Here is an 18,295-nt window from a genome sequence, read left to right on the forward strand (position 1 = left end):
AATTCACAATGAACCAGCCTTAATTTCCCACTGAAATAAATAAATACCTAAAAAAAATGTATGAGGGTATCTGAAAACCAGCATAGCCTTGTGTTCAAGATGGAATTACTCACATCACTTCTAGTCGAGCCATTCGGGAATCATTTCCTCCAAAAGAAATGACCTCACAAGTATAGTCCCCGATGTCACCCGACCACGTCTGGCTGATGAGGAGGGTTCCATCTTTCTCTACTGTGATCCTGGAACTGCTGGATGGATTTATTACAACACTGTCCTTCTTCCAAACATACCTGAATATTACAACGTTTTAGTTAGTAATTACTTGGAAGAAATTTGAAATACATTTATCTGAACTATGCAAGATACCAGCTTCTATAATAACAAATTAGAAATGTCAGGCCTCTATGGGTACTTTCAGGAACAGTGCCTGCTTCAAATTTTAACTTTAGACCAGTGATCAGAATAAGAAATGTAATCACAGAATAAGAAATGTAATTACATCCAAGATGCAATACACCTTATAAACAATACTGCGTATTTCAAAAAGAAAAGACCTAGTGCTCAGGAACACCCAAGTTCACAAGTCCACCTTCACCAGCAGTTTAAGCTGCAACACCAGTTATACTACTAAAAGTAACAGCACAACACAGCTCTGCAAAGACCGTATCAGCCTTACACTGATAGAATCAGTAGCATCTTTAACCGTTGTGGCAAAGCTCACCAGTTTATCATCCCTTAAAGGACACATACCAACAGGTCACAGATAAGTGTCCAGTCCATGGTCTTGCAATTAAGTATCTCTACATAACATTTTTTACATCTTTATATCTCCTTCTGAAGTTCTTTCTGCAGTTGACCCTTCTGACACCCTTCAAGCTGTTCCTTGCATTTTCTTTAATTTGGCTTTCAGTCTACATACATTTTCACGGTAAATTTATTTTTAAATGGGGAACTTCCTCTAGATGCTCTAGTACAAATGTTAATAGTTCATACAAGTTGCTTTTTTTTTTTTTCTCCCTTTACGCAGTAAAAGCAGAATATAGCCTCTAGTTATTGAGCAGCTTCCAAGAACATGGGCACATTGCGCATCACTTTCATACACCACAGTGTAGACATGTTTGAAATCCTATTCCTTCTCTTTGGCTTTTACTCTCATTAACTATCAGCTTCTGACAAGTTGCTTTTATTGATAGTGTATTAACCTTGACAGTAAAATCATGGAAGGCTATATTGAAGTCATGAAGTGGAACATAGCTCATTGTAAATAATACATAAGGCTGAAATGGAAGATGGGATTTATATGATTAATGATACAGTGTACAACCTTATAATGCAGTAATAGGGGGTCTGGTGTTAAAATTTGGGGTCCTGAAACTTTTCACCTAATGCTATTCATATAGCTTATAGAATTGAGCTCAGATAAACCACACAAACAACAACTGACACCACCGACCTGATTGAAATTCTAGGATCATGAGTTGCTTCACATCGCAGAGTGGCTGTAGTTCCTTTGATCACAGTGCTATTCTCAGGAGGGTGAACAATGAAAGTCCGATCTGAAAGGAACACAAGCCATAGTTCAGGTGAAATTACAGCATTTTGACTTGGATATTCACTCGGGGAGCAGGCAACTGAACATTTGTCATTCAAAGCAAGCAGGCCATTCCTCTTCAAGTCTTTGCTATGAAGCCTCCTCTGCCTCTAATGTCATTATGTCAAGAGGAGGTTGTATGCTGTGGGGTGCGGGAGGCAAAGGCAGCAGAGGGCACGTGTCTGAGTCAGCAGTGCTACAGCTGCATTGACTCTCACTTGTCTTTGTGGGAAGTCTCTCTGGCAACTCCCTGAAGTCCTAATGTTTATAACACGTTAAGGATGAATCAAAACATGCATTTTGTCAGAAAACAAGTCACACAATTTAGAGTGGAGAACAAAAAACAAAAACAAGGAAAATCTGTGCAAAAGAAAAAAACGCTAGAAAAATCATCCAGAAAGAGGAAAGCTTGAATGGCATTCTATAAAGAGGTTAAGGGAGGAGGAGTTTTTGGTAGTCTGAATTTTTTCACATAGGGAAATATGTTGTTTACTTAAATGTTTCAAAACATCTTTATTCAAGCACCTCCTGGAGACACAGAAGACAAAAACTGCTGTAACTACAGCAACCAAATCTGGTGTGAAAGATCTCTGTTATGCTCAGCACACAGCAGTAGCAGCAGATAGCATCATCTGGAGCAGGTAGACAACTAGGGGTGAGGAGATATGTGGATAATGTGGATAATGTTAATCAGTCCCAATTCTCCACAGAGATAATCAGCATCTACTGAGATCTCATTTGTGCACAAAAAGAAATCATCAGCAAAATCAAAAGCTACACCCAGGAGCATGGAATGTTGGCATTATTCCTGATGCACCTATGCGTGCCTTCCAGCTTTACACTGGTGAAGTTTTACATAAATATTAGGTCAGAATCACTTCTCCTTTCCCCTCCAATGCTGTATCAATGAACAGAAACAGAATCAATCCCTTGAGAATTAACAGGAAGGATCTCTATTATTCATACACCTGGATGTCAATCAGTTTACAAGATCCTGACTTTACGTTGTCAATGAGGTATAAATCTAACAGTCGTGTGTCAAAAGCACTTTACATTTACTCCCAGTATGGTTTTCAGGTATTCCCAAGTTCAAAAGGAAAAATGCTACTGATGTAACGTGTACATTTTTGGGATTAACAGATGTCAAATACACACCACACATCTGTGGTGTAATCAGCCTCAGGGCTGTACTTCAAGTATAGGAGAAAAGAGTTACTCATTACTTCTATATTTGTCACTATCATCTTCATTGTCTTCAATTGGTTGTAGTCCCAGCTCAAGGATCATTGTTTCCTACCAATAGCAACAACACACACTGCACTTTAACCCTTCAGCTGCTGCTTCAGATCAGACACACGAAACTTATGTTTTGCCTCTCACTCAGGGGTAATACAGGGGAACCTAACTGATTCAATTTTTTACACCAACAGAGGGGAAAAATAGAGATCAAGGGCAAACGATGAAAGACTAAATCACTTCACAGGCTGCCCTGTGCCATGCCAATCTGTAACATGAGAGAGTAGAAGTGTGCTGCACTTTGCTTTGGCTTCCGAGAACGCCCAGGGTCACAAAGAAATGCACAGTTAGGAGGAAAATCACATCCACTGTATTTGTAGCCACAGCCTTTGTAACAGCATGGGCTGTTTTATACTGCCTGCAGACTGCTGGAGGCAGAAAACAACTTGCAAACAGCCAAATCCACAAAGTAAAAGGGCAGATTTGCAATGCAGACTAAGGCAAGTTTCACCATTGCAAAACCCAAGTGAAACCGTAAGCGTGACTAGATGCTCCACTGAAGCACACAACCTTTCACAAAATGAAACAGCTTATACATATGATTTCTAAAACAAAATGGGTTCTTGTGATATGTTTCCTAAAACAGTACGTTCTCACCACTGAACTACACAAATATCTCTTTTATGAGAAAAGCATAACTTGTTATGAAATGTCCTGGTCATACACCAAAATCCAATTAGCACTTGATTCAAGTCAGACTTTAAACAAAGCATTGTCCTTACTCCACACTGTCAGCATCACAAAAGCATTCAGAGCTCCCTCGGAGTTGACTGCATGGCAAGTATAATTGCCAGCATCCTGAAGGAACACGGGCGTTATCTGGAGCCCTCCGGATTCCAGAAGAATGAACCGAGGAATCTGAACTGAGCCACTGGCTAAGATCTGGTTTCCTGAAACACAGAAAGGAAAAGCAGTATGATTAATGTCATGTAGGCTGCGTGGATGAGGCACTGCAGTCCCAGCTCTTACAGACATGGATGGTATCAACTTATCTGGGCTTGCAGCAGGACCTCTACAGCCCTTGGCTCATAGAACTAGAGCAATATTAAATGGACCTACAGAAACTCAGGAGTAGGAATAGATAAGAAAACAAGCAGTTCCACAACAGTGTAGTAAGTGGATACCTTTCTTCCACGAGATGGCAGGTTTTGGAGCCCCTGAAACTTCACAGGTCAGCATGGCAGTCATCCCTTCAGTCACAGTGGTGTCCTCTGGAGGCTGTATAAATGCTGGCTTAATGTCTAGAATCAAACAATTTGAAATCTCAGCGGATCAGTTATCAGAAAGATGCCTTTCCTATTATTGTGGACTGCTTTACATCCACTTTTACAGTGCTGATCATGGAGAAGGACATGACAATAATGCATGAAAACCTCTCAGCAGTGACTGTAACCTTTCATTATTCATCTCCAAGGAATTACCTAATTCAGTTTATTACCTACCTGGAAAATAAAAATCTATCAGCACTTACACGTGTACAAGTAAGATGGCTTACAGATAAAGGCAGATAAAGCTTTGAATGAGTGTTTGGGGGAAAATGGGAAATCTAGATAAACAAAACTATTTTCGTTCATCTTCATAACAGAGTTCTTTAAGATGAAAAGCAACTCCAGAAAGGCATTAACTTTGAAACTTAAATGTCAGCCAAAAGAATTTAGAACCCAAGTCTCATCCAAGGCATTTTCCAAGTTTCTTTCACTCTTATTTTCCCCCAGTTGCACTTTACAACACTTTTTTTTTTTCCTTTTTTTTTTTTTTTTTCCCCTGCAGTTTCCTAGATCTATATTGAACTGATCTAGTTTCTGCAGGCTGAAGAAATTCTGGTCAGTATGTACAGACTGCTCTTGGGCTAAAAATCAGCTTCCTGAAAAGGAGTTACAATATTATGGGAATATATGCCTGTTAATAATTGCTTTTAAAAGAGACAATGAGGATTTGTAATTCTCCCACAGTGAAAAGTGTATTTCATTAACTAAAGCATTTAATCAGGCTTTATGGCCAAAAACTAGACACTAAACTTGAATTTTCTTTGTTTTCCCTGCTAAATGTAGTTGTAGACAAAAGGCAGAAAAAAAAAAAAAGCCATGAACAATTATGAAGCAGGGTTACATTACAGTCGAACCGAATCATTTAATAATGAAGAAGGAAAACCATTTTACAATTAACTTTTCAATTTCTTCCGTTAGTTTTCTTTTCATACCATGAAATAAGAGATTGCCTCAAGCTCCTGTGTTTTCTACAGGGTTCAGCAGGCTGCATTCAGACCAAACTGGGAACGTTGGGGTATCTCACACATAGGACAGCCATATATTATAAGAAATCAAGGTTCAAACTACATGAGCAAGAAGAAACCTGATGGCTGTAGGCTCATCTACAACAACAGCACAACTCATCGAGCCCCATCCCAGCCCCTTACTCACTGGTCACATCCAGGTAGGTGTAGGTCTGTATCTCCCCAGCTTTATTGCTGGCAAAGCACTGGAAGATCCCTGCATCCTGAGGACGCAGCGCGTGGATCCGCAGCCCCCCGCTCAGCAGGACTTTATAGCGGGGGTTTTGCAGCTTGCTGAGGGGAACGGAGTCCTTGTACCAAACCAGGGAAGGAATGGGAACACCTGTAAGAAAGCCCAGAAGAAAGTCATTGTTAGCATGTGCATAATGTGCTTCAGAGAGTTGAAGCACACAGCGCTGTTGTGGTCACGTCCCGGGTATCCCTTCCTTCCACTGTGCTTATTTATACTTTTACAAGCTGCTTTTGATAAATGGGAGGCAGCATTTTACATTATCAATGGTAAGAATACGCAGCAGAACATGTGGGAAAACAGTGAAAGGGGGAATGTTGAGAAAACATGTTATCAAATTACTTTCTTCACCCAATCATATTTCATGCTACTACAAAATAAGATTTATAGCAATTTCACATTGAAAGCCAGAATCATGCTACTTAAACAGCAGCAGTGTGACATTGCAGCGAGTCTATAAGGCTGTTCCATCCCAAATGAGATTTTTCTGTGCTACTGCAGCTGAGATGTCAAAATAAAAAGGAAATGGCAAATTACACATAAGAGATGAAGTGCTCAGATGACTGTATTCGAGTTCTAATTTGGTAGCTTAGTTTGAGCTAATGTGCGAGCAGCTTGTTGCCCACAATGAGATGGCTTTAAATTATTATTTTTATTCATTCTCAAGCTTCACCTGTTATTTGAAAAACACAGACATTAGGAGAAACAAAAATCCTGCTATAAATACAAGCCCTTTTATTCCTGTTTCCTTTCATGTGCATGTTCTACAAATCATGACATGCTAATTCCAGTTTTGCTGCAGCCATATACCCGTCAGCTGGGATGAAGCAGCCATAAATTCAGTATCCACAGATATTGAATGAAGGATTCTCTTTCCTTCATGGGATTGGGACTGCTTTCTGCAGATGTTCCTGCTCTGCTCCTCCCATCACTGACTGTTTGGCCTTTATATCCTAGAAATCCCCAGCTGATCAAATGCCAAGGGCCCTACGCAGAGATCAGATATTTTATTATGTGATTGGATAATCACAGGATCAGAAGGGTATCTGATTTAAGTGACCTCAGCCCCAAACACGGTTTTATCTTCATAATCAGGTGCTGTTTTTGAACAAACGTCGCTTTAAACCTCAGTGCTTCAGAGTCCCCTGTAGTAAGGAAAGGATAGCAGGTCCTTGCATCATAGCAAAGCCATAGAGGTGAATTCACAGGTGAGTCACTGAGTCACCGAGCAAAGCCACGTGGGACATCACAGCAGTACTGAGATGTCACTGATGAACTGAGCACATGCAGACATTGAATTTCACTGTAGTGTTGACCATGACTTAAGGTCTTCAGAGGGAAAGTGCCACAGGAGAAGCCATAATGTCATTTTAAATATCCCAAAGTGAAATACCACCATATTATACTTTCATTCACGCTTTCTTCCAATATATTCTCTTTCTATAGACAAAAACTACATCAACTGTTTGGAAATCATACACAAACAATGTAAGGAATGATATAAAAAAAAAAAAAAAGAATGTTCAATTGCTGCTGCTGTTTTTGTAAACATGTATCATTTACTACAATCACCTCTGATGCTTTTGTTCCGCTGATATAATAAAATGCACTCATAATCTGGGAGGTAATCATCTCAGGAAGAAATCCACGATGCAGAGTGCATTGTCTGACATAGAATGGATGCAGTGTAGGAGCTTCCATTGACATAATTTACATTTCCTGCAGCAGCCAATCTACAGAATTAGCGCAAACTTCCCTGTTCAGAATTCTCGGTGAGAGTGTTATTCATCTCTTGAAGATCCTCCCGGGCAAATACAAATTATCACTGAGTAATGAAGAAACAGATGATGCAAAATGGAATAGTTCTCTTGATGCAGAGAAGCCTGGAAATGATTTCAAGTTTAAATAATAGCAACTCTAGTTTCCCACACGTCACTCGATGGGCACTGAGGAAATAATGCAGCCCTGCATTCAGTACACTCAAACCTTTAACACTGGTGTCATTCCATAAATCCCATTCTTCTAACAGTATTAGTAAACCTTCTAATCCCATAATCACTGAGAGATACACCTTCCTATCACCAACCCAGCTGACAAACTGAATATTACCATCTCTATTTTTCTACGTTTCAGTTACGGATATCTTCCTCTACTCAAAGTTATGAGTCTGAATAATAGGATCTTATCTAAGCATTCTGATGCCTGTCAGCAGCATTCATTTGGGCTTTAGTGATCTTCCCAGAGAGATTTGTCTTCCAAGTTGTACACATTTTCTTTTATCACCTCGCTACCTCTTTAGCTATAAAAATGGCTAAAACCAGCCTCCTTTCTTCTCCACTCTCCCACCGCCCCGCTTTTCCCCCTGCCACCCTCCAAGGAATTTTGCTGCTTCTCCTCTCTACAAATTTTGCTGAACAAAAAAATACGAAAAGAAGAAAAGACTTTAAATACACATTGGATGATGCCTTTCCAAGCATTATCCGTCCTATCCTACCTTATTGTTCGAGAGATTACAGAGTGGCCTAAAATAACATAATATTAAGTAAAATAAGCTTAATTCTCAGCGTGTACACAGTGCTCTATTTTTTTGCTTTTTTTTTTTTCTTTTTTTCCCAAAGATGGGCTGACAAATCAATCTGGTGCTATGGAGGAGGAGGGGAAGAAGACAGACTGGTTTGGGCTGTGCCACTTTCTCTGTAACCTTGGCAAATGATTTATGCAAGCCCAGGCTCAGTTTCCCCATCTGTGAAACAGATGTTTGTCTCTCTGCCAAATTTCACTTATTTAAGAGTCTGGATGAAAGACTCTAAATATTCATTGTGTCATTTTTGTTATTTATTTTTTACAGTCTTCTCTCTAGCTCCCAGTGGGCAACTGAGGTGTCCCAAAAACATCCTTCCATCTCCTTGTCTAAACAGGTAGAACTAAAGTCCAATTAACCGCACTCCCCAGACATCCCCGTCAACTCCTGCGGCCCAAAACTTCCTATAAGCAAATAAGAAAAAGCATTTAAAGAAAAGCCATTGAAAATGCATGCAGCATCAGCAAGTGCTGGAAGACATACAGCAGAGCATGGTTACTGCGCAGTCTGATACATTGAAACTCCATTACAGTGAAGTATAAAGCTAGTCTGTGCAGGTTGCAATTTTATTTACAGTTAATCTCTGCTTATACTGTGAAATTAATCTGTCTCTCACACATTCAAGGTGCACAAAGCCTGAGCAAATGGGCTTTGTGCACAGAACCTGATGGGGCCGCGAGAAATCTAATCCATCTTCCTATTTGCAAGGAAGGTGTAGGGCAGCTCTGCAGTTCCCTACACGCCTTGTTCTAGCTCCCACTTTGAGCAGAGAGACAGCAACCTTCACTTACCCTCTTTATAAATGCTGGTGGTTGCTAGGTCTATGTAATACGGATCAAAAGGCCTCTGCTTAATACTCTATATACAAGCAAGCCCTTTTTAAGTCTGGGCTAGAGATGCTCAGCACAGAAATGTGTGTGAAGACAGGTTTCCATGCTCCTGCACCACACTGACCAACAAATCAGACATGTATGGGTAGAGTTCAGCAGAAAGAAGTTACTTGTTCCAGGCCAGGTGCCCATGCCTCCAATAAGACTTCATCTACTGAGAATAGGTATGAGTTCCCAATTAAGCTCTTTAGAAGCTAAAGTGCTCAAAGGAAGAGGTAGGGTAGAAGGAAGAATTTAGAAGCCAACACCTTGTCTCTCTGATGTTCCAGGATTATTTTTTCTTCTTTCTTGTTAATTCATGAAGAACATTTGAGACAGCAGAAAGCTTTTCCAGTGACAGTGAGCAGAGAGTGTCAGAGATTTCCCAAATAGCTGTGTGAGATTGAAGCGTTTTTCAGAAATCTCCGAATGTTTTTTCATTCAATTTCCCTAATAATAAAACACTTGTTTTTAATCCTGCTACACGGAAAATCTCCTCCAATATAAAAATGCTAATCTATTTGTCATAACACACTATAAAAATAAAGTCGGTTGTATGTGGTCAGAATGAAGGTCTATCTAGTCACTCCTCCTTCCTTTGAAATTGCCTTGTCTCGGATGCTCAGGCAGTAAAAGCAAGAGCAGCCCAATGACAGAACATTATTTCCACCTTCCCAACACCCAGCACTTCAATCCACCGCTTGACACAGAACTGATGTTTGCAGAAGATACAGCTTTTCAGCATAGCAAGAGCTAATTTCACCTCTCTCAAAAATGTTATCTGCCAGCTTACTTGTCCAGTAAGCTTAAATCATCCAAACACTTCACGATTCTCCTGCATTAAGTTTGAATGTTGGCTGTTTTGAATAATTTTACACAATCACCAAACAGTTCCATCTTCACTGTTCACTCTGTACTTTGAACAGCCCCGAATCCTGGGGAACTCTAGGCCCTAGCTTTGAGAACCGAGCATTTGTTCTCTTTAAAAAACTATTAATTCACAACAAGACCTTGTCTATAATAACCTGACAGCTTCTTTTCTGTAAGTGCCTTTGATAAGAAACCTCATCAAAGACTTCTGAAATTCCAAATCAGCTGGAGCATCCTTACATGCACGCTTCCTTATTGTGATAACATGTTTGCAAAGATTCCTTCAGAAAAGCAGTGTTGATTTTTTCCTATGCAAAGCAAAAAAAAAAACACACATTTAAATCCTGATGCAAATAAAATAGATATGCAAGAATTTATTTTTTGGCCCTGATCTGAAGAAGGAGCCCAACCAAATAAGCTGTCAGTTAGAACTGGTTGCAGGTTTTTTAAAAAATATATAGTATACTTTTTACTTAAGAAGCTCAAGGCTGCATTTTTATGTGTACTGCCTGTAAAACACAGCATCAGGGAAACTGAGACACCAAAAAGTTAAGCTGCTTGCCAAAGTCACACAGCAATTCAATGATAGAGTCAAGCCGGCTCCAATCACAACAATATGATGTCTTTCTGGAGTGCTAAAATAGGACGTGCTTCTATTTCTCTGGAACTAAATCTTAAACAGCAGTTTGTCTAAAGTGGAATTTTTAACATCTGAAGGCCTTGATGTAATTAAAACACCAGCCAATTAAAAACCACCTGTACCACTCCTCCTGCAGCACTCTTATCTACACTTAAATGTCAGAGCTACTGACAGACACTATAGAAGTTCCATAACTTGTAGAGAAGAGGAATTGCTGAAATATTGACTGTTTGCATTGCAACGACGGGTTCCACAGCCATACTTTTACCTGAACAAATCTATTGGCTCCGAAGTTTGTAATGCAGCAATTTATAGCATGTTTTCCAAAGAGAAACACCCTCCACATGCCTTATACCTGGATCTGCAATAGCTGGCAATGATGCACAGGCCTCAAGACATGAAAAGTAGATATCAGATGCTTTCCTCAGTACAGGATATACGTATTTTTGACTCAAGTTCAAATACTTGTCCACACTCACCCATTGCTTGGCACAGGATGTCCACATCTTTCTCCACTTCAGCCAAAATCACGCTCTCGGGCTCCGCAGTAAAATATGGAGGTTCTTCAGAACAGAGGAAACAAACAAAAGTAAGCAGAGAAACCCAGAGTAAAATGAAAAATAGAAGGTGACATAATGACATTCATATGATGGGTCTGCACACGTTTTATTTAATATGGTGCATTACGAACTGTCTATTTGGTCTGAGTTTCTACTTGGAGGATTTTTTTTTTTTGGTAGTAAAAGCATCATAAAAAAGCCAACAAATTCTCGCTTTGCTGAGTACGAATTCCAAAGCATCGAGTCAATGTTAGGTAAGATTTAGCATTTTGCACTGCAAATTAATACTCAGAGCAGGGACTGCTTTTCATTTTATAGGTCTGAATCATGGAACGTTTTAATTCTTCGTTCAGAAAGGCCTTCCCAAGAGGTTTATAAAGGTTTATATTTACAACATACCATTTTATTGGATAGTTTGCTTCAGTATCTAAACTGAATTCCACCTCATGAAGGCATGAAGCATATCAAATAATGTGTCATGGCACGTCAGAGAGCCAACATCACAGGATAAGCGCTGTATAATTAAAAAAATTCTGCTCAACTGTTTTATTTCTTGAAAGCAAACAGATTTAATGCTTTAATTGAAGTTATAGCAATAGTCATAAAAGTCCACACTTTATTATCAGGACTTAAGGAAAGATATTAGACATTTAATTAAACAAAGACAAGATTCCTGAAATGGTACAGTATCCCATCATGTTACTCTTTCTTCTCTGCAGCATAAAATTGAAGAGTATCTTGTCAAAGTCCCATAGGCATTAAGGTTGCAGTAATAATCATGGTAACTAAAAACTGTCATAGTCTACTTGATGTAATTATCATCTGAGTACTGTTTTTAGAATCATTTTATTTGATTATAGCTAGAGTTCTATTGTAGTATAGACAAACTCACTGCTAAGTGTTCAGTAACACAGAAAAGACAATAAAAGTAGCATGTAAGAAGATGATATTGTATTTTCAATTTAAGGAATTCAAGGATGTTTGAAGGAAGGCAGCAAGTGACAACGAATCTGAGCTGATCTTCTCTCAAATCTATTCCCCAGTCATACGTACAGATTGTGTTACTGATAGAAAATCACTATTTTGGTAAATTAAAACAAAACTGTATTAATTTATCCCATAGATCTCCCCTATTTCTCCTGCTACCTGCATAGCATGTGTTTCCACTCTCATCCAACAGAGCAGAACAACAGAAGGTAGGTACACATCATTAACACCAGCACTGCAATGCACTCCTTCCCGCTAACTGCAATAAAATACTTGCTTGAGTGTACAGAATCAGGGCCTCTTTTGGGCACCAGTGGATATTACAGCTCTGTATTCATTCCAAATAAAGTCAATCAATACGTTTTCAAAATCTTACAGGGAGGAGGTGAGGTTGCAAAATAGCCTGAATATTCATTTATCCAGGAAAACCAATAAAATGAGCTGCATGATTTATGGTATTCTAATAATATACATGTGTTAACATTATTGATCCTCACTGCCTAAATATAAAGCTATTAATAAACATACATAATAACTTGTGATTTATTGCATATGATCTCATGCATTAATCCAAACAACAAATTGGAAAGCCGAACGTTTAATTGAAATTCACTGATGGCATGCAGTTTGACATGTTTGATCATCCACACTGCTGAGCCCTCTGCAATGCATCTTAGTGCATTCTAACTCTCAGTATTCTCCTCCATCCCACTCCATCCTTCAAGCCTTGTCTGATGTTCTCCTGAAATTCCATGTTTGGGAATTTTATCTTTTTGATCTCCAAGCTTTTCTCTTTACTTGTCTGTGCATGTGAATACACAGATACACAATTCCATCTGTCTCTCTCTTTTAAAATAAAACTTGAATATTTCCTTCTACGTCAACTTAATCTGATTGTGAGGGGAGACAGGGGGGACAGGTAGCCAAACCAGCATCCAAAGAAGTAAAACAGCACCCAGACCTATACCCCTAACACCTGGACGTTCACTTCTAGCTCTGGGTTTCTACAGATGCCTCCTCTGCCACAATTTTGCTCCTTTTAGGGAGTTAGTGAATGCACCTCTCACGTCTTCCCTTCCTATATGGCACCCTGATCTTAACAGGTCAGTTTTCAAACTTGGCAACCTTCAGCTGCCAGCTCACAAACTTTCTCCTAGATCAGCAATATATTCATGCACTAGTAATAAATTTGAAGATTTATCTCCAGCATGGGCCTGCAGTTCAGCTGCAAAGCAACTTAACGTGACCTCAAAGACACTCGTAACTCCAGGACCACTGCTCAGGAACTACTGTTGCACAGGTCCTTGGCATATTTACACAACCTATTTTCCCAACGTCTCTCCCAAAATCTTATCCTACAATCTCCTTCTTTAAAATCCCATTCCAGCTCTTATGCTACCCTCAGAGAAACTTACTGTATTAAGACAGGCTTTCTTGAGCTTGTCAAGCAATGAATTGCCTGACAAAGAACCTCAAGCCACTGCAAACTGACACTTAGCAAACAAGACTGTAATGTTATAAAAGGAGGGTTTACATCAGCTTTTTTTGGAAGAAGCAGGAGGAAATCGAAGCAAACAAGGCAGAAGAAAGGCTGGAGCAGCAGAAAAATGCAATCAAAAGGCCACAGACAATTCCCAGAGGACTTTCAGAGTGCAGGTCTGCCAGTAGATGTAACTTCCAGTCTTCTTCAAGACCAGATCGAGGTTTTCCCTTACAGTGAAGCTACTGAACTCAACTCTCCCAGCCATTCCAACTGCTGGAAGCTTGACCAAATGCTAAAATTGGTAAAAGAGGGGTGAAGACTAAGGCAAGAAGTGTATAAAGGGTGGTCAGATGTTATTCTAGGGTGATGAGCGCAGACACAAAATTGCTTCCAAGAAGCAGCTTCACAATGTACTGAATCTCAGTGAACTGAAGCTGCCCGGAATAAGAGATAAGCTAGACAGCAAGACAGTACTAATCTGTAAGGAAATTCTGGAAGACCTAGAATACCTATGGACAACAGTGCTGCAACATCCTAAGTCTGACATACGTGGAAAATTTGTCTTGGTAAGACAGAATCACAGCAGTACTGGTGCAGGCACACCCTCAGGGCTTTGAGCAAAATGGAGCAGTGGCCTCCATGCAAGCTGTGCTCTTCACCCACATGTATGCCCCATATGGGAGCACCATGCATGCTCAAAAGGCCCTTTGCAGGCTCCAATGTGCTGGCATTCTCTATTGGGAAGTGAGGGTCTGTGGCTTCAACTGAACACTGACTGTCGAAGAAATTAAGGTAAAAGTGTTCCAGTTACAGGACACAGAGCACCAAAATCAAGCCCCCTGATATTTTCAATGGGTCAGATGTATGATCTGCACACCAGGAGTGTGTCTGAAGGGCTGCAGGCCAACACAAGCTAGCAGTGTCTGAATTTGGGTTATACACAGCATCTGATGAACAACTTTCAGAAAGAGGCCATAAAATTGCAGCAATATTTGGAAGGGTCAGATGGCATTCTGAAAGGGTATTTTGGTCATCCGTATATATGACTCAATTACATATTTATAAAGCTTGGTTTGAATCACATAGTGCAGATTTGAACATTTACTGTTGCGGGCAATGATCAAGTGTCGAAATTTAATATGTGTGGTGAAATTACGACATCTTCCAAACTATATAACATGCCAGACACAGGCCCCAAGACACAGCAATTTCTAAGAATGACAGTAGCCTGTTGGTATCAGGTCAAACATTTGATTAAAATTATAGAACCACAATAGTTAGAAGAGGAAAGGACCTATTGCACTGGTGGCAGTGCAATGAGAGGGGTCACATCTCAGACTGAAAGAAACAGATACTACAATGTTCAGACATTGTATTGGTGTTTGAGTGATCTTAACTAAAAGGTCAAGTACAGCCAAAAGGGAAAATGAATATTTGAATATAAATACATGCTTTTAATAGTTGTCGAAGGTTTAAGGGTGCTTTTTTTGTTGTTGTTCCCCCCCACCCCCCCTCATCCTCCTCCCTACTACAGACATCAGTGGAAAGATGGCTGCTCTGCAAAGCCCCTGGGAGTCTGCAAAATGTGATACTGTTCTAACTTCCCTCACACAGAGTTACATGGTCACTGATTTTAACATTCAAAAGATAGCAGTCAGCATCCATTACATACCCTTCAAGCTGCATTGGAGATGTGTGACCTAATGCTAGATACATACATGAAAGTCAGAAAGAACAGAGAAAGCCCCAGGGGCTCCTCCAGAGCTGAAAATCCTGCGCCACTCAAATTCAAGCCTGCATATTTAAGAGGAAAATTGAGCTCTAAACATGGAAGCCTTTCTCTAACATTAGCATAAACTAATTTATTTGGTGAATATCCTGTAAAGAAGTGGAACTGGAAAGTTGCGAGTGCCTTGTAGGTAACCAAGTCCGTACCTCCAGACAACAGGGCAGGCTGCCTGTGCTGGAACACGTGGCTGTAACAGAGTCCTTGAAGCAGGATTTCTCTTTGCATGAATACAAAGTTAAAACAGAAGCAGATGAAAAGGCCCTGCTAGTTTCTTGCTTTGTGCTTTGCATGCTCTCAGCTACAGGAAAAATTCCTGTGGCAGGAAAAACTCCTTTTTGAAAGATACCATTATTACATCTGGGAAACTACATGGTATGACCAACTCTCCACTGCTGCCAGGTGCTCTCTCTGCATTCTAAAATCCTGTAACAACCCAGGGAACACATCTGCTGGCAGAACTGAGAGAATGGGAACTTCCCAGGAACATCACAGACAAAGCTGGACATCCCCTAAATCCCCTTGTGGGATTTTACTTTCTGACTGCATCTGACTTGAAGAGCAGTATGGTTTTTTGTGTTCTTCTGAGCTCATAATATACATAACTTTCCCATAGAAGAACCATTTAAAAATGGTGATTGCAATTTGTCAACAATGGAATTTGCAGAACTGCAGCAAAAGAATTTAAGATTAGTTCAGTCTTCAAATTGGTTTGCTCACGAGTTGATTCCTTAAATTCCTTAATCTTCAAACTGTTGGCAATAAAACAAATGTGCTCTTATCTAATCTGCAACAAATCTTCCCCAAACTGTTACTCTGCCAACTGAGGAACATGCTACCCTTTAAAAATTTATAACAACTGCAGCTAATAAAACCAGAGTTTGGAACCACCTCTGTTTATCTTCGCTGGTACAATATGAAGATGTCAGAAGGCTTCCTGCCACATCCAGAGGAAACAGCAGTGTGACCCACAGGCTGTGTTCCTTGCTCATGCAGTCTTACTCTACAGCATTACCAATATCTGTGATATCTTTTTATTGCCGACTCTATTCTACCTGTTAACAACAGAACTTTTTGTTCTACTGATCCACCAAAGCTCTTATTACCACCTACTGAGAGTCTATTTGACTTTTCTGAATCATTTCGAAAACAAACCTCTTCTATCACCACAATTTCAATTTTTCCAATAGTCAAGACCCCTTATGTAGTCCGTGCTGTATTATTCTACAAAGAAGTGCAGCTCATTATCAGGTCACTGTTCATGTGCACACTCTGTAAATATGTTATGTACGCAAATGAATGAGCATTCCTGAGCCTCTATGAGTACTGCTCCAACAGGCTATGATGGATAACTACAAAAATACTTAGGTTTGAATCCTGCCTGTATGGCCCCTAGAATCCATCTCTTGATTAATTAAACAATGGCTGGATCCATTCAGGAACTCTAAGGCTGAATATAAGTTATGCATTAACTATTAATCCTTTAATTTGGCTTTCTGTTTAGAATTAGAGATCCATTCCCCAGCACTAGGAAGAAACTCATAAATAAAGAAATCTTCTAGGCTTTGCTGACACACTGAGTAAACACCTGAAACTGAAGTGTCTTGTTCCATCAGAAGGAAATAAAAGTAATGGGTAACCAATTTGTTTCTGCTTTCTTTCATCTGCTTGTTCTTATCTACAGGCCTTTTCATAACTTCATTCCCTGACAGCCCCCTAAAATTGGATAAGAAATAAATAAAACATCTATAAAATAAGAGAGCAGATAAGCTACTAAATAAAGGCAGTGTTTCTATTTTAATATGATTCCCCAATGATTGCTGCTTGCTTTTATTGTAACTGTATTTAAGAATCTTCTACCTTAACCGAGAGGCTGCTTTAAGTACTGCATTAGGCTGGATCTGACACCACAGCAGCAAAATTAAACTAGTTACAATAAAATCTTATGAATATAGAAGAGTTTAAACCAAAACCATAAGTCAGTGAAATCTGTCTCTGCTCCTTAAGGGGCAGGGAAGCTGCAAAGCAATAATTCTACAAACAGAGTATAAAGAAAAAGGACTGGAACCAAACTTCACCCAGTAGGTGATAAATACAACAGAGACTCAGTGCTACAAATGAACCCAGAGCACAGCTTTGTAGAGGGAAGAGCTGTTTTCTCATTAAGCATAAACTACTTCAGATTGCTTTACTAGAAAACAGACCACACAGCAGAGTCTTTAAAATTGTATTTTCTGAAGTTGGAAGGAGAGTACAGAATCGCGTGCTGAATTCTCTCTGCAATGCTCTACAGAAATGCATGGGCATGAATTCTGATCAACATCGACACCTGTGTCACTGCCAGAGCAATAACCTGTCCAGGACGCAAGCACAGTTGCTTCTGTGACTATTAGATAAAAGCCAGACTTGACACAATCAGCTCTGGCTTACTGTTCCAAAACGTCTCCTTTATCCTAAAAATCCTAAACAAAACTCTACACTGTGCCCAGTGTGCTCATTTGTACTGCTGTGTCAGAACATGACGTGCACAATAACTGCATTTTCAAATGAATTCTGCTCCAGCAAAATTCTAGCAGAGAGGTGATGGTGGGAACAGGTCCATCCCTCCATCAAAAGCAGGCTAAATGTCCTCATAAAAATAAGCCCAAAGCTTCTCTTGGAGTTGGAAGTCCAGCACGCAACATTGATTTTAGTGCTATTTCCCTCTCCTTTTTGTCACCTCAGTAAAGATGTCTGCCTGCCTGTGTGCCCAGGAAGGTCCTTGGCCCCTTGGCTGCCTCTCATGACAATCGATGCATAGCAGTGCTCCTGAAAGGCTTCTTTCAGAAATACAGGCACTTAACATATTAAAACTAGATGTAAGCAAGCTGGGAGTTAATCAGGATTTAATGCAGCTAAAAGCTGAGATGTGGAAGCTGCCCAATAAGGATTTTACTACTGTGCTCCCCCAACTTCTGATTAAATGTATAGTTTCACATGGGATTCAGAATCAGATCCGTGTTTAAAAATACCTATTTGATGAATTTATATTCATGGGGAGGAACAGCTGAATTAATTTAGAAGACAACCCCCTTCTACCCTTTTTGTTCCGTTCTCTGAAGAAAGGTTCA

The 18,295-nt window shown here is 39.8% G+C and overlaps 1 protein-coding gene across 7 annotated transcripts in view; it reads right to left on the reverse strand.

Annotated features, from left to right (window-relative positions):
* The window catches only part of SDK1 (sidekick cell adhesion molecule 1), a 359,812-nt gene that overhangs the window by 127,617 nt on the left and 213,900 nt on the right, over nt 1–18,295 (reverse strand). For all 7 annotated transcript variants that reach the window (XM_052679608.1, XM_052679609.1, XM_052679606.1 and 4 more), the window contains 6 exons: nt 10,849–10,932; nt 5,308–5,502; nt 4,012–4,128; nt 3,610–3,777; nt 1,454–1,556; nt 114–290 (listed from right to left, as the gene is read on the reverse strand). In XM_052679608.1, the coding sequence (XP_052535568.1) occupies nt 114–290; nt 1,454–1,556; nt 3,610–3,777; nt 4,012–4,128; nt 5,308–5,502; nt 10,849–10,932 (844 nt within the window). The remainder of the gene's footprint in view (nt 1–113; nt 291–1,453; nt 1,557–3,609; nt 3,778–4,011; nt 4,129–5,307; nt 5,503–10,848; nt 10,933–18,295) is intronic.

This window comes from Tympanuchus pallidicinctus, unplaced genomic scaffold, assembly GCF_026119805.1.
Source record: "Tympanuchus pallidicinctus isolate F22 unplaced genomic scaffold, pur_lepc_1.0 scaffold18, whole genome shotgun sequence".
NCBI lineage: Eukaryota > Metazoa > Chordata > Aves > Galliformes > Phasianidae > Tympanuchus > Tympanuchus pallidicinctus.